We start from the raw sequence: 15,939 nt of genomic DNA on the forward strand, positions 1-15,939 counted from the left end.
CAACTCAACATTCTTGGCAGGAGTGTATGTTAGTCTATAGAACAAAAAGAGTTAATTTAAAATGCAAACTGAGGTTGTATTAAAATGCTTTGTTTGCCTTTCAACAAGCTTTGTTAATAGAAAAGGCAATACTGAAGTTGGGTGAATACTTAAACTTCATTATGAAACAAATGATATTGCTCTAAAAGTCTTCCATAACAAGAAAAAAAATGCTAGGAGCAGTTATGGAATTCCCTATTATTCAATACAAAACAATTATCTATTTTTCTTATATTTTTAGTCAATGGCCCCTCAAAATTAAATGTTCCCCCCCAATAGCAAACTCCCAACCAAACCTTAAACTCTGTCTTCTTTGTATGTTATAGCTGATGTGTTGTCATTATATTTAATGCACTTTTCATAGTCTCCTATGGTAAGATGATAATATAAAATGTGGGAATAAAATATCCATTACACCACCTTGAATTTTCTATAACACCTTTTATCTGAGGGCTCAAAGCACTTCACACATTCCCATTCAGTTTCTCCTTGAGGTGTGATATGTGCATTTTATGGCTGAGGACACTGAGGTGCAGAATTACCAAAATTGAGGTCATTTCCAGAGCTCACACTAAGCATAACCTGGATATCCCGCACCCCCTCCACTGCCACCTCCTTCTAGGAGTGAATGTTCTCTCTCTCCAGTCCAAGCTGCCTCCAAGATGGAAGCATTGATTTCATGGAGGACTAAACACAGATTCCATTTTCACTGATATTTGAATTGCCTCCCTTACCTGGACACCATCAGATGCAGGGATATAACTTGCCCTTTTAAACGTGTCTGTCACATTTCTCAGGATTTCCACAGACATCAGAAGATCTCCTGCATAGAAGTTTTTCCTCTGAGTTAAATCCAACAGTGTCTTGGTTACCTGGGACATTCCATCACCTGCCAGCATTCTCTGTCCCTTAGCAAGGTGCTCTTTAATCTGTGATGGTCAAAGAGGAGAATAAATATCAGAATCTTCATTACTATTTCACTACTTATCTTCATCTAACAACTGTATTTAAAATTGCACAATTATAAAATAGACTTGCAATACTTGGGAGGATTTCACAATTAGAAATTGTGTGTGTCCCACACTCAGGTGGGTAAACATCCATTGATAAAAACTCATGAGTAGATATCTTCTCTCAGGCTTGACAGAGTTGTCTCTTCTGGTTGGAATATATAATTCAACACATTGGGAAAAATGTGTAATAATTTAGGTTTTTAACTGGAGTAAAATATTTCAAAATACTTTTGCATGTAGTAAACATGAGTTCTTTTTTTAGTAAGGTATGACCAGAGATGGAGAATAAAAACACTTCAAAATATCCTTGTTTATTAATATGTCGAGCTTAATAACTTTTGCCTTACTTCTAAAAATAAATGTATCATATAGCAGCAAAAAAGTTGTCACAGGAAAATTTTAGTTTAAGAAATTATTATTATTTTTTTTTGACAGGCAGAGTGGACAGTGAGAGAGAGAGACAGAGAGAAAGGTCTTCCTTTGCCATTGGTTCACCCTCCAATGGCCGCCGCGGCCAGCGTGCTGCAGCCAGCGCATTGTGCTGATCCGAAGCCAGGAGCCAGGTGCTTCTCCAGGTCTCCCATGCGGGTTCAGGGCCCAAGCACTTGGGCCATCCTCCACTGCACTCCCGGGCCATAGCAGAGAGCTGGCCTGGAAGAGGGGCAACCGGGACAGAATCCAGTGCCCCGACCGGGACTAGAACCCGGTGTGCTGGCGCTGCAAGGCGCAGGATTAGCCTATTGAGCCACGGCACCGGCCCAAAATTATTTCTAAACTTTAAAAATTTGCTATGACATGATTGAAAGCTAGATGATTATAGATTCATAATTTTAAATAAAAAAAAGCAATAAAGAAAATAACCCAGAAAATGTTTCTGCTTGGTTGTCAGAAGTAAACAAAACCTTGAGATACAGAAATTAAATTAGATTAATGGCCAGAGAAGTGATTTTAAATTCTCATGTTTACTTATATTACAGTCTGAGGGAAGAAAAACATTTCCTAGGATGTAAAATGGAAAGGAAAGAGAGATAATGACATAGCAAGGATCCATTATAGTTTCACTAAAAGATTAATTTTCTATAAGGCTAATCTTCATTCTTCCATTGTTAAATCTGAGGTAAAATTAACTTAAAAATCATGAAACAGTAAAGAACAAATATACCAGAGAAATATTGAAACAGAAAAATTAAAGGGTAAAAATTGTAATTATCAACTTCCCTCTAAAAAAAGCTAACAAATTCTTTAAAGCAGTCCATCTGAGTTAATCAAAAAGTAAGAATGTTCTGAAGATCATATTTTCCAAAGTGTTATCTTGACATTTCCTATATTTCATTTTTTATCTATGAAAATGTCCAAATTATATATTGGTAAAATACACATTTTCAGAGACATACTTTATTTCCTTTGTGTTATGCTTAAGAAATGAATGCAAGCAGTTTATTTCTTCCCATTTTCTTCTTTCATTTTTCTCCATCTCCCTTCAGTGGTAGACATCAACCACAGACTGATCCCTAAATGATGAGCATGCATAAATGATCTAGCCTTTACTTATCTCTTTAGTCTCAGTGCCAGTTGCTATGGAGTGATGTTAGCACATTCAATCATGAAGAGACACAGCTTTGGATAATCATAAGGACACTAATCCTCAGAGCAGGAGCTGTGTTGCTGCAATAATATGTACCACTGCCCTGAAATCCAGCCCCACTACCAAATTACTGATAACTACTTGCACTTTTCTGTTGAGGCCCTGTGTCCCATGGCCTCCTGTTTTTGCTTTATTCTACCTTCTTCCCTTTCATTATCTCTTATTTAAAAATCACTCAGATTTAGCTCTTGTTCTTCTAAATTTCTAAGCAGAGTTAATAATTCCCTTTTGCTGTCTCACTTTATACATGCATCCCTCTTATCACAGTGAATAACAATGCCTTGCTACTTTATTTTTCTGCCCCAGAAGTCTTTCTGTATCTTGAGGAGAAGTTTCCTTTCTTATTCACAGCCTAGGCATATAACACAGTAAAATTTTTTTTAGATGTATTCAGTTGTTATGTCCCAACTATTCCTTTGGGGTGTAATACAACAGAAAGGGTTTTATGGCCTATTGCTTCGGATTTCAGCTTTGCAGATTATTAGTTATATAGGTGAGTACACCGGAGACTCATTTTATCTTGTCTCTTCTAAGATTTGAAAAATACACTTGTATGGGAAAAACATTTGAGAATCATTTTCTTGGGACCAGTGCAGTGGCACAGTAGGTTAAACTGCTGCTTATAGGACTGCCATTTAGAGCTACACCTGCTTTGCTTCTGACCCAGCTTTCCGTTAACGCTTCTGGGAAGGCAGTGGAATCTGGTCCAAGTATGTAGGCCACTAGTATGTTGCTCAACAAGTATGTGGGAAATCAGGATGGAGTTCCTATCTCTTTGTTCAGCCTAACACAGATCTGGCTATTGTGACCATTTGAGAATGAAGCAGCAGATGGAAGATCTTTCTGTCTCTCCTGTTCTCTATGCCAAACTTCCTTGCAAATAAATAAATAGATCCTTAAAAATCATTTTCTTAATTCAAATGAAATCACACAATCAGGAGAGAATTAACAGAAGCTACTACATGTACATAAAAGCATCTTGCCTCACCACAGTCTGAGTACCCTGCGTGATTCAATCCCTAGAGATTTCTGACATCTTCTTCATTTGTTGTGTTAAGCATTCTGGTCCTATTAAGTACAAGCCAGGCTCAGGGCCTTTCTGCTTGTTTTCCCCTTTGCCTGGAGTACATGTTTCCACAGAGATTCATAGGGCTTTTTTGTCACTTTCTCAGAGAGATCTTTCTTGACTACCTAACTAAAATTACAGCCTTGTCATTCTCCATCATCATATCCTACTTCATCGTGCTCAATTTTGCCTGTCCATATTTTGTCTATTTTCTTTACTGATATATTCCAAACATGTAGAGGACTATCTAACTTATAGAGTGAAGGAGCAACTCATTTCTTCTGTTCTCATGTTGTTAGGTAACAGGATTAAGTAATGCTCACTTCAAAGCTGTCCTACCTCATAAATGAGGACATTCATTAACTTGGCCCATTGCAAACACTTGTAGCAATAGCATGGGATAAGTAAGCTCACCAACATAATGAGACAGTGCAGCTTCTGGGTTAAAATGTGTCTACTTCAGGGCCGGTGCTGTGGCCTACCAGGTAATGCCGCCACTAACAGTGCCGGCATCTCTTATGGGTGCTGATTCAAGTCCCGGCTGCTCCACTTTGGATCCAGCTCCCTGCTAATGCACCTGAGGAAGCAGCAGAAGACAGTTCAAGCCCTTGCGCCCCTGCACCCATGTGGGAGACCCAGAAGAAGCTCCTGGCTCCTGGCTTCAGATTGGCCCAGCTCTGGACATTGTGGCCATTTGGAGAGTGAACAAGCGGATGGAAGCTCTTTCTCTCTCTGTCTTTCTCTCTCTCTCTTCTACCTACCTCTGCCTCTCTCTAAATCTGCCTTTCAAATAAATAAATAAATTTTTAAAAAAATGTGTCTACTTCACTAGACGGAGAGTGAAGAACATTTTGAAGACAAATGAAGTTTTAACAGGGTATAGCCTTTAAAATGTCATAAAATTCAGGCTTCAATTTTGTACTAGTAATATAATTCACATCTGTGATCCTCAGAGCTGCAGAGGACTTAAATTGTTCTCCATGAGACGGCAGCAATGGTTGCCAAGGTAAATAATACCCAATTGCCTCAAGTCAGTCCCTCATCTATTATTCTGGCATCCAACACCTATGCCTGTGAGGGGTCTACCTTGTACAGATCTAACGTATGCTTCTTGTCAAATAAGAGCACCATAATATTCACTTGAATTTTGAAGAATAAAACATTTAGACATATTCTCTGTTTGCAATAAAAAGTTACAGAAGGCACTGGATGGCTCTACTAATCAGAGATAGGAAAGCCAGTGTTCCCAATCTGGGTCAGCATGAAACCCAGTCTGAGTCAGTAATAAATTCACGTCACTGCCATCTGACAGCTGTTTAGCAGCCTAATGTGGAATGAGTTGTTCTCAGTCCTGTGCTTAGCACACAGGTGCCCAGATCACAACATCAGCTTTCACAATTGGCTCTAATTAGCATCCTTTCTGGCACTGTCAGTACAAAGTAACCAGGAAAAACACCTTGTAATATGTTGTCACATTGGTGTAGACTACTCATAACATTTGTACAAATTATAAACACTGTTTGGATAAGATGCATTTCTACATAGACTAATTGAAAAACAATTTCCACTTTCTTGATTTTTCTTTTCACAGCGTGAGCATACTGCAAAAGATTTTTTTTTTTTTTTACTTTTTGCTTCCTTTTTACTACCTTTTTCTAAAAAGGCAAATTCAACCTTATCTGCTAGACTCACTTTTCTAGATTATGAAGATGATTCCAAATTAGTTTCCTCATCTTAGCTTTGATATAATGTAATTGGCTTTTTTTTTTTTTTTTTTTTGGATAGGCAGAGTTAGACAGTGAGAGAGAGAGAGAGAAAGGTCTTCCTTCCGTTAGTTCACCCCACAAATGGCCACCACAGCCAGCAAGCTGCGCCAATATGAAGCCAGGAGCCAGGTGCTTTCTCCTGGTCTCCCATGCGGGTGCAGGACCCATGCACTTGAGCCATCCTCCACTGCTCTCCCGGGCCACAGCAGAGAGCTGGACTGGAAGAGAAACAACCGAGACATAATCCAGTGCCCCAACTGGGACTAGAACCCGAGGTACTGGCACCGCAGGCAGAGGATTAGCCTAGTGAGCTACGGTGCCGGCCAATTTAAATGACCTTTAATATAAATTCTGGTTCTCCTCTTTTGTCTGTCTGTTAGCTTAACCCTTTAGTTATTGCTATGATTTTTGAATGGCATCTAATAAGTTTAGTAATTCCCTTTCTCAAAAATATAACCTATTAAATATATTATTCAAATATCGAGTTTGTATATTGATAACTTCCTTTCACCTGCTGTTTTCTCTGTGGTAGAGAAGTAGTAAGTCTAGTTTGAAATATATCTTTCATATTGCAATTTAAACTTTCCAGTTACCTACTAAGCATTCTTTCTGGAAATCTTGCTAATATGTTGTCTAAAATGGATGGAGCCAAAAGACCTGGATTTAAATTGTGGTTCTATCACTTACCACACAAGACCAGTGGACAAATTATTTACCTTTCTTCTAGGATCATTTTATTTGTGTGGGGAAAAAATGGGAAAATGCCACATGAGTGTTATAATGGGTTAATTTAAAGATAGAGGTTAAAAGTGGACATTCAGTGACTGTTACCTCTTCTCCCATCTCCACTTTCAAATTCCTCTAAATATCAGCTTTGTTCATAATGTTTACTGTAATCCCTCCTTTTCTTAATGGACATGAGATGGATCGGGCCCAGGTCTTCAACACTCATCTTCTAGATCACTAATTCTGTCTTCAGCTAGATCTAATTCACTATCCTATTCAATAATTTCAGTGACAGTATGTTTCTCTTTTAGAAGTTCTATTTAATTATTTTCAGTCTTCCATTATTTAACTATTTTCTCTTATCTCTAAATTATTTTAAACAAATATAATTTTTCCCATACTTTCTATTTTTAATTTCTGCTAAATTTGATCCTGAATTTGCTGATTTTCCCTAATGGTGTTTTTGGCTCATGGTATTTGTAATCGTAATAAATTCATATTCAGTGGGTTGCACTTACCCTTTGGAAGCCCAAACTCCCTGGTTTGTGAAAGAGTTTGCTAGACAGTAGTTTTGAGTCTCTGGGGGAGGGGACTCCTTCTGAAGCTCAATAATTCTGGATCAACTTATGGTAATTTCATGTTAATTCCATCTGTTCATGGTTCAGATTAGAACTCTCAGTTTTTGAAAGGTAATTTCTTGCTTTTTCCTCCCCCCACATTTTCTAAGAATTACAAATTTCCTAGACACATCCTAGGCCTGGAGGGCATAGGTTTTTCTAGTCTACAATGCCAAAGCAGCAAGACAGGGTCAGTTTGTTGCAGATGGCTTTGGTGTGGCATTATGGCTTGTAGAGGAGAGGACATGTCAGTAGCTCCAAGAACTAGAGATTGCATATGATCTGAAACTCCTACAAATATCCCTTTTCCTTATAGTTCTGAATTACTCCCCTTAAGTTTCAGGGCCGATGGGCTTCCCTATCTATGTTTTGAGCTCAGCTGTAACTCAGTTTTTAGAGATAGATACTTGCTTAGTTTATGTATAAATCATTATGATCCATGAAGGACAGCCTGAACCACCCCCTCTTCCACTACTGCTGCATGTACCCTAATACTGACTATTTTGAACTTCTTGGTACTTCACAAACCCTATTTGCTCCACCATAACTTTAAATGCCACCCTAAACTCTCTTGTTTCCTTTCTCCATCATGAATTCTTTTTAGAAAACTGCAAGCACGATATGATCTCTCCTTTCAAGCTTCATGGAAGTAATCTTGCTCTATCTAACATTATTATAGTGCTTGTGTTCTTATCGTATCCATTCAACTAGATTATAAACCCCTAAAGGGCTTACAGTTTCTTATTCATCTTTGTTTCCCCCTGTAATCTCTGGTATATTCTCTGCTACACAAAGGTATCTTTTCAAAGTGCTTGCAAAATTGAACTGAATCTAAAGAAGAATTTCCTTTATTCTTTTGTGTACTATAACCCTTAAACCTTGACAAAGTAAAAACAGCAGTTCAAGATTATTTAAAATTAAGAAATATATAATACTTGGGAGAACTTTCATATTTCCTGGAAGAATTGCCTTTAAATAATATCCAATTAATATGAACAGGTAAGTGATTTAACAAATTTTAAGCAACTATAATTATAGGTATATAATTATTATATTTACAAAAGAATAACACTGGTAATATATCATTTGTTCAGTGCCTATAATATGACAAGATTAGGACTATGTTTTTCATGAAGTACCTTTTGAATTTTAAAATGACCGTTTAAGTGCCATAATTACTCACATTTACAGATGAAGGAGCAGAGACTTTAACATGGTTAAACACAGGCTCCAGTACTGCATAGTGCCTAAGTAATGGTTGTACTGAAATTTAAGTACAGGTAGAATGATTTCAGAATCCATGTACTTATCTACTAAATTTTGAACTCAGTTTTTTGCAGTCCTTTTGTTAGAAAGCATCAAAATTCCTAAATATTTAAAAATCACTCTCAACTATGTTTGAGGAGACATTAAACCTTTTCATATAAAGGAGTACAAAAAACAAACTTGAAGCAATTTACCAGACTATTAAAGTATTGTCAATTGTTTGAGCAGTAGTTATTATTTTGGAATATAATACATACATGCTTTTGAAACCATTTACTAACATCTACAAATGATTTTGTAGGTTGTCTTATTCAAGTAGAGAAGAATGCTCCAAAGGATACATCAAGGACTCTATTTCTTGTGGGTAGTATTTTTAAATTCTGTTCATTTAGTCACTACAGTGTCAAAAAGGTTTTATAATTTAAATAGTACTTTTAAAAATTATAATTATAAGTGATTATGCCTGCTCACATTGCAACACTCTGTGAGCAATTTTGCTGCAAAGGACAAGCCTTAAAAGATTCTGTGTCATTCATATTTAGTACTGTTGACAAGATCAACAGTGAAAGGGGAATAAAAATGAAGTCTAAAAATAGTTGCTCTTCACAGTTCTGGATTAAGCCTCCCTGCTCTATAAATAGAGATGTGGTGAGGGTCATGGTCTAAAGAGTAGGCATGTTTCTGAAATAACCTTATTCATTTCATTTCATGCCACCCACAGCCAGCCACAATTGCCTCTATTGTGTGAATCCAAAAAAAGGTTTATCATAGTTGCTCTGTGCAAATGACACACTTTAAACATCATATATTTATATATAATTTTCAGCAGTAACTCCTACAGTCCATCTGTAAGGTATATTAAAGGTATTCACAGTTCTAAGTGGCTTCAATTAAAGATAATTATACATAAATCTTCTTTTCACAAAGCAAGAATCTAAGTATACATAATTTGATTTAGTTCAGCATCCTGTCAGTTTTGAAGACCAAAGTCACTCAGTGGATGATAATCTTAAATTATTTACGTATCTATCTGCAGTCTCCAGGAGAGACAGAGAGGACCCTGTATTGAAAAGAAGGTGGCACAGAAGGTAAGTTACAGATTGTGATACTGACACCCCATATGGGTCCTCGTTCCTGTCCCAGCTGTTCCACTTCCAATACAGCTCCCCTGCGGATATGTCTGAGACAGCAGCAGAGGATGGCCTAGGTTCTTGGACCCCTGCACCCATGTTGGAGATCCAGAGGAAACTCTGGGTTCCTGGCTTCAGTCTGGCCTAGCCACAACAATTGCAGCCATTTGGGGAGTGAATCAGAGGATGAAAAATCTCTCTCTCTCTCTCTCTGTCTCCCTCTTCTGTGTATCTCTTTTTTTCAAATACATAAATAAATCTTAAAAATTGAAGATATACCTGAAGTTCTAGAACATGAATGTTTCTTATATTTTTCTCTATTTGGTATAAAGAATTTGTGTTCACCTCAGAGTTGACTTGGGCTAGGAGTCCAAATTAGAAAAGGCAACTCATATCTAGAGATAATATAATAAGATTTAGACAAGAATTGTTCTGCAAAAAAACCACTTATATGACTTGTCTTATGGTTTGAATGGCATTGGCCAACCAGGCATTAAAATTTCAGTTTTTTTTTGTCTGTGAGATCTCTGAAATCAGAGATGGGATGGCAGGGATTTGAAGATTTTTAGTTATTTTTAGAAGAATAAACTGATTCATCAAGAAAACCAAGTTAAGTATGAAGCGTATAAAATCTCTAAGTTTCCAAAGTGAGAATGCAAGGAAAGTATATTTAACTATCCAGAGGAAACTGAACAAGCTTCAATTTAGAAGTTTATGGCTAGAATTTGACAAAAGCACAATTCTTGAGCAAAAGGCATATGTAAATTAGATTGCTATTCTGAACACCAAATAAATCCAGATGTTTTCATCAATATTTTGAGTCATAGGATAGAACTAGGGTATGCTCTATGAGCTCAAAGCAGGATAGTGGTCACAAGATTTCAGGAACCCCCTAGTGGGAAGCATGGCACTAAGTAACTTAGCATTTCTCTAAAGCTTTCTCAATTCTATTTCTATTACTTAAGTTTTCTAATTTTAGTGACAGTGCATCAGCCAGAGTAGAAAGGTCATATTCTGACAACAAACTACTCCAAAATCTCAGTGCCTGAAAACAACAACCAACACCATTAGAGAGGCTCTGTTCTTCATGGTCATTCAGTGGCTTGAGATGATGTTTGTTAATAGATCTTGCACTGGCTCTGACATCTTCAGGCCTGACATGAAAAAGATCACTTCCCATACACAATCACCAGACTACATGGGTACACCTGGCTTCCAGGGGCTGAAGGGTTCCAGTCTGCTCGGTGTGCCCAGGAGAGGAAAATCAGAATCAACTAGTACACTATGCCTTAGGATGCTAAGGAGGTAAAGTCACTTTACATCTTCAAGCCCCTAGCTGACTCCTTTAATTCTTTCAACAAAATTCCAACCCTAAATAAAATCTATTACAGTGTATCTCAATTTTTTCATGTGCACATGAATCACAAAGGGAACTTTTCAAAATGTGGTTTCTAATTAAGCAGGTTTAGTACAAGGTCTGAGATTCTACATTTATCATAAGCTCTTGGGTACTGGTAATTCTTCTGGTCCTCAAAACAAAAACAAAAAAAAAAAAAGAAAGAAAACATTTAAACATTTAGAATAGCAAGGCTCTAATAAGTGCCTTCTTTGTACCTGCATCCCAGTAGCCCAATATTGCTGAAGAGAAATCACAACGAAACTGGCTCTACTGTAAATTCCTTATTTCAAACCAGATTGTACTTAAGGCAGCCTCGTAATCCTATTATAATTCTCAAATAGGCTTATTTTGAACATCCTGGGAATGACTATTTCACACGTTTTCATCTCCCCTGAAGACACACATCTCCTCTTAAATCCTCACTTTTAGCTAATGATTCTGCATCATACTTAGTGGAGAAAAGGGAGTCCATCACATGAAAAAACCCATAATCCTTTATACACAAAACCCACTAAGCTGCTTTCCCTGTGTTCATCTTCTCCATCTTTTTTTGCTCTTCCTAGAAAAAAATGGAATAACTATCTTCTCTACCAAAATTAATTTTTTTACTTTTTCTATAGATCTTGGCTGCTTGTGACTTCTTGAATCTTCCTTAATTTTCTTGTTCATTAAATTCTGCTTTTTTTCTTTCTATTGGATCATTTCTTTGAAAATAGAATAATTCTATTCATTGTTTCAGAAGTCTTCTTTTTTGCAGGCTTCTTCTGAGCCTTTTAGCACTCAAGCCCAGCCCCTAGTCAATATGAAAATTTCACCTCAGAGCTTGGTAAAAAGGGGGCTCAACCTCTGTCTTTAGATTTACAGTCTAATGCTTACTCAGCCATTTTAGCTCTACTTACGTTCATTAATCGTTGATTATTCTCTACCAACCACAGACATCGGTACTCCATACCTCCTATTTGGAGCCTGAGCTGGAATGGTAGGATATTCAAATACTCCTCAATTAAAATAAAACAGTTCAAAAATATGCTTTGACCTTCTTTCTCCTTTTAACTACTCACTCAGTCTCCTGCTCTCAATCACCATCACAATGTAGAAAGCGATGACCACGTGGCCTTTCCTCACTTCCTCATCTCCGATTCTTTGTGGTGGTGACTATGAAAATTATTTCCTGTCCAGGAGTTTGATGCTGAAGTCTGACACTCATATTCAATTATCCTCTTCATATTGAATAAAAACAACCCTTTCAAACTCAAATCCCACCTGTGCCAAGCTAGCCCTCTTGGTCTTGCCTTCCACATCTCAGAAAATAACATCACAGAGCACGAAATGTGACCACTGAAGCTTCATAAAGATACCATCAGCTTTCACATGGTTACTGCAGCAGGCTTCACAGTTCTCAGCTCTGCCACCCTATAGCCTATTCTCCTCAGAACAGTGAAGAACCCTTTAATTAGATTAAGTCACATCACTCCTCTACTCTCAGTGGCTTCCCTTCACACTTACAGCAAAATCCTAACACCTAGAAAAGGCTTTATGGTGAAGTCCAAATCCTTCCCCACCTGGCTCTTCAGCCTTCATCTTAATTATTCCCTCTGGCCAGTGAGCCTTTTTTCACTTCCTTAAATACTTCCAGATCTTTCTATATCAATTCCCTCTAAATAAACGTTCTTTCATTTCCTTGACAAACTCACCCTATTCAGCCTTTGCATTTTTAGACCTATACATCTCTCAAATTACAATATCAAGTGTTACTTATTCATAGAAACTTCACTGATTTTCTTATCTAAAATAGTCCCCAAACATCATTGCCCATGTTGGTGCTTGCTAATTTCCCCTAATATATCACAATCTGTTAACTGTTATGTCTTTTTTTTTTACATTTACTTTATTTTGTATTTGTGTGTGTGTACTCCCAGGTTCTTAGTACTGTGTTTTGCACGTTATCAAATCTCAGTGAACATTTGTAGAATGATTTAAAGGGTAGAAAAGAAAGAAGACCACAGCATATTTTACTTTGTAATATTTTTTCTCTAGTATTAGTCTCAATATAATTCTCTGCATAATTATATTCTATTAAAATAATTCTATGACTAATTTTCAATTCAGTGAATTTCAATGTTTAATATTAACTTTTAGCATTTCTTCCTCAATTCACATTAATTCCATACTCTGGGAGGAGCCTGAAAATATTTTGGATTTGTATAGAAAAAAAAAAGTACAACATAATAAGAATAAAAAAAGTAAAATTTGGGACTGGTGTTGTGGAGTAGTTTGTAAAGCTGCCACCTGTGGCGTGGGGATCCCATACGGGTGCCAGTTCAAGTTGAGGCCACTCCATTTCTGATCCAGCTCCCTGCCAAAGTTCTTGGGAAAGCAGCAGAAAAGTCTCCTGCCCGTGAATCCATATGGGAAACGCAGATGAAGCCCCTGGCTCTGGACTGTGGTCTGGCCCAGCCCTGGCCATTGCGTCCATTTGGGGAGTGAACCAGCAGATGGAAGACTCCTTTCTCTCTTCATCTGCCTCTCCTTCTCTGTAATTCTGCCTTTCAAATAAATAAATAAATCTTTAAAAAGGGACTAAAATTCATATAAGAGGCATTTCATTGATATATCTATATAGTAGATGTCTTTAAAATTTCCCAGGAAGTACAACTGTATGTGCTCAAACATGCTTTTTTTTCCCCTGTAAGACAGCTGAAATTCACTGGTTTAGTATAACCTCTAATTCATATAAGAAAATGCTCTTCCTATCACAACTAGAAACACCACCGAAATTATAAAAATCAGGCTTTTAAGGACACCAGAGAAACATGGAAGCATTGAGAATGAAAGAAACTAATTTCCAGAAAGCTAAGATGCCTTCTGAAGCAAATCAAAATTCTCAACCATTTTTCCATCTCTTGGGAAGGTTTGTTAAATCTGGCAAACACTTGCAAGGCAGGTACGGTCCATGCAGAAACTTTGAGGGTAGGAGACAGACTATTGCTGTTTGTTTGCCAAGGGCTGGAGAATTACATTGGACATTGGAGGGACCCTAAATGTTTGGATGGGATGTTACCCCATAAGATGGCTTTTGACTTTTTGGCCTGTGTAGGAAGCTTAGGAGTTAGGGTGAAAACTGCTCAAATGCAGAGTATTATTTTCCTTATTCTTGTAAGAACTTCGGACACAAATGCCTACTGAAGGAGTAGTTCAACCTTAAGCACCAAGATCTGAAGTTACTGAGAGAGAAAAGCTAGATCACTGAGCTAGGAATGGCTGAAGGGCAGAGCGGAATCTTCCACAGTTTCTCAATGCTGATGGGATGGGCACAGAAAAGCTTTCCATTCAAAGCCTATCTGAGGCACAGTGGAGGAAAGGGGGCTGAGTAGATGTACTTTTACCCAAACACAAAAGTGCCCTGTCACCTATCAATTCCAATCTTCAGTGTATGTGAATAACCAAGGAAAAAATGATGCTTTCTGGTGAACATTAACATGGTCTTGAGACTATATTTCTTTTATACCATGTCTGATATTCCATTAAAAACTATTAGATATTAAAGAGGCAAGAAGATATGACTGATAATTGAAAAGAAAAAAGAATGAACTCCGATGAAGATAAATATTAGACTTAGCTGATAATGAACTTTGCGTTACTATGGCTTAACTGCTAAAGAAAATATGAGAAAAAAAATGACAAAATAAACTATTCATTTTTCAATGGAAAATTTCTAAAACTTATCATTTTATTTTAATTTTTTAAAGATTTATTTACTTATTTGAGAGTCAGAGTTACAGAGAGAGAGGAACAGAGAGAGAGAGAGAGAGATCTTTCAAATGGTTCACTTCACAAATGGCCAAAACGGTCTGAGCTGGGCCAATCCAAAGCCAGGGGCCAGGAACTTCTTTCCAGTCTCCCATATGTGTTCAGGGGCTCAAGTACTTGGGCCATCTCTCACCATTTTCCCAAGTGCATTAGTAAGGAGCTGGATCTGAAGTGGAACAGCCAGGACTCGAACCAGGACCTATATGGGATGTGGCTTTACCTGCTACATCACAACATAGGCCTCAAAAGTTGTAATTTAGTTAAAATTTAAAATTTAATTACAGAGTTCAACCAATGGTACTAGAACAAGAAAATACTAAAATGGATAAAGTATTACATTGTACATCAACTGTCAGGTCAAGAGCTGATCAAGTCACTGTTTCTCATAGTGTCCATTTCACTTCAACAAGTTTCCCCTTTGGTGCTCAGTTAGTGTATGATCAGAGTCGGTGAACTCAGGGGGCTTCCATAGCCTTGGCAGCTCATGACAAGAGCCTAGGGTGATTACTGAGGCCATAAACAAGAGTGTCAATTTGTTAAGTCAACAACAGGAGTCACGGTGCACTTACTCCTCATGTAGGATCTTTGGCCTTAGTGTGCTGTACATTGAGATTTAATGCTATAACTAGTACTCAAACAGTATTTTCACTTTATGTTTCTGTGTGGGAGCAAACTGTTGAAATCTTTACTTAATGTATGCTAAACTGATCTTCTGTATATAAAGAGAATCGAAAATGAATCTTGATGTGAATGGAAGGGGAGAGGGAGTGGGAAAGGGAAGGGTTGCAGGTGGGAGGGAGGTTGTGGTGGGGGAGGCCATTGTAGTCCATAAGCTGTACTTTGGAAATTTATATTCATTAAATAAAAGTTAAAAAAATCAAAAAAATTTCAAAAAAAAAGTTGTAATTTTAAAAAATCCATTTGGGGGTAGCATTGAGGTACAGCAGGTTAACCCCTTGCCTAAGACACTGGCATCCCTATAATGGAACACTGGTTCAAGTTCTGGCTGCTTTCATTCTGATCCAGCTCCCTAAATACTTGGGCTACTGCCACCCATGTAGGAGACCCAGATACGGCTCCAAGATCCTGGCTTTAGCCTTACCAAGTACCAGCTGTCAAGGCCTTTTAGGGAGTGAACCAGTAGATGGAATGTCTGTCTGTCTGTCTGTCGCTCTCTCTTCCCCTCCCTTTAAATTAAAGATATCTTTTAAAAACCAATAATAAAAGCCTTTAAAACAGTGAAATACAGATTCTAATGCAGAAATCAGTGAACTATAACCTATGGGTCATATCTAATCCATTGCCTGTTTTCTATAAAATTTTTTCTGGAACAGCTTTGTTGAGCTGTTCTTGCACTAATATGTCATGTAAAGTCTAAAATATTTATTATTTTGTCCTTGCAAAAACAGTTTTCTAGACTTGCTCTAGACCTGTAATTAAACATACAAAGTTAAAACAGTTG

General features: G+C 37.4%; 1 protein-coding gene across 6 annotated transcripts in view; it reads right to left on the reverse strand.

The window, feature by feature from the left end:
- ADGRB3 (adhesion G protein-coupled receptor B3) overlaps positions 1–15,939 on the reverse strand; it is an 854,624-nt gene that overhangs the window by 464,691 nt on the left and 373,994 nt on the right. For all 6 annotated transcript variants that reach the window (XM_070073912.1, XM_070073911.1, XM_002714525.5 and 3 more), the window contains one exon: positions 774–968. In XM_070073912.1, coding sequence (XP_069930013.1) covers positions 774–968 — 195 coding nt within the window. The remainder of the gene's footprint in view (positions 1–773; positions 969–15,939) is intronic.

This window comes from Oryctolagus cuniculus, chromosome 5 (genome assembly GCF_964237555.1).
Source record: "Oryctolagus cuniculus chromosome 5, mOryCun1.1, whole genome shotgun sequence".
NCBI lineage: Eukaryota > Metazoa > Chordata > Mammalia > Lagomorpha > Leporidae > Oryctolagus > Oryctolagus cuniculus.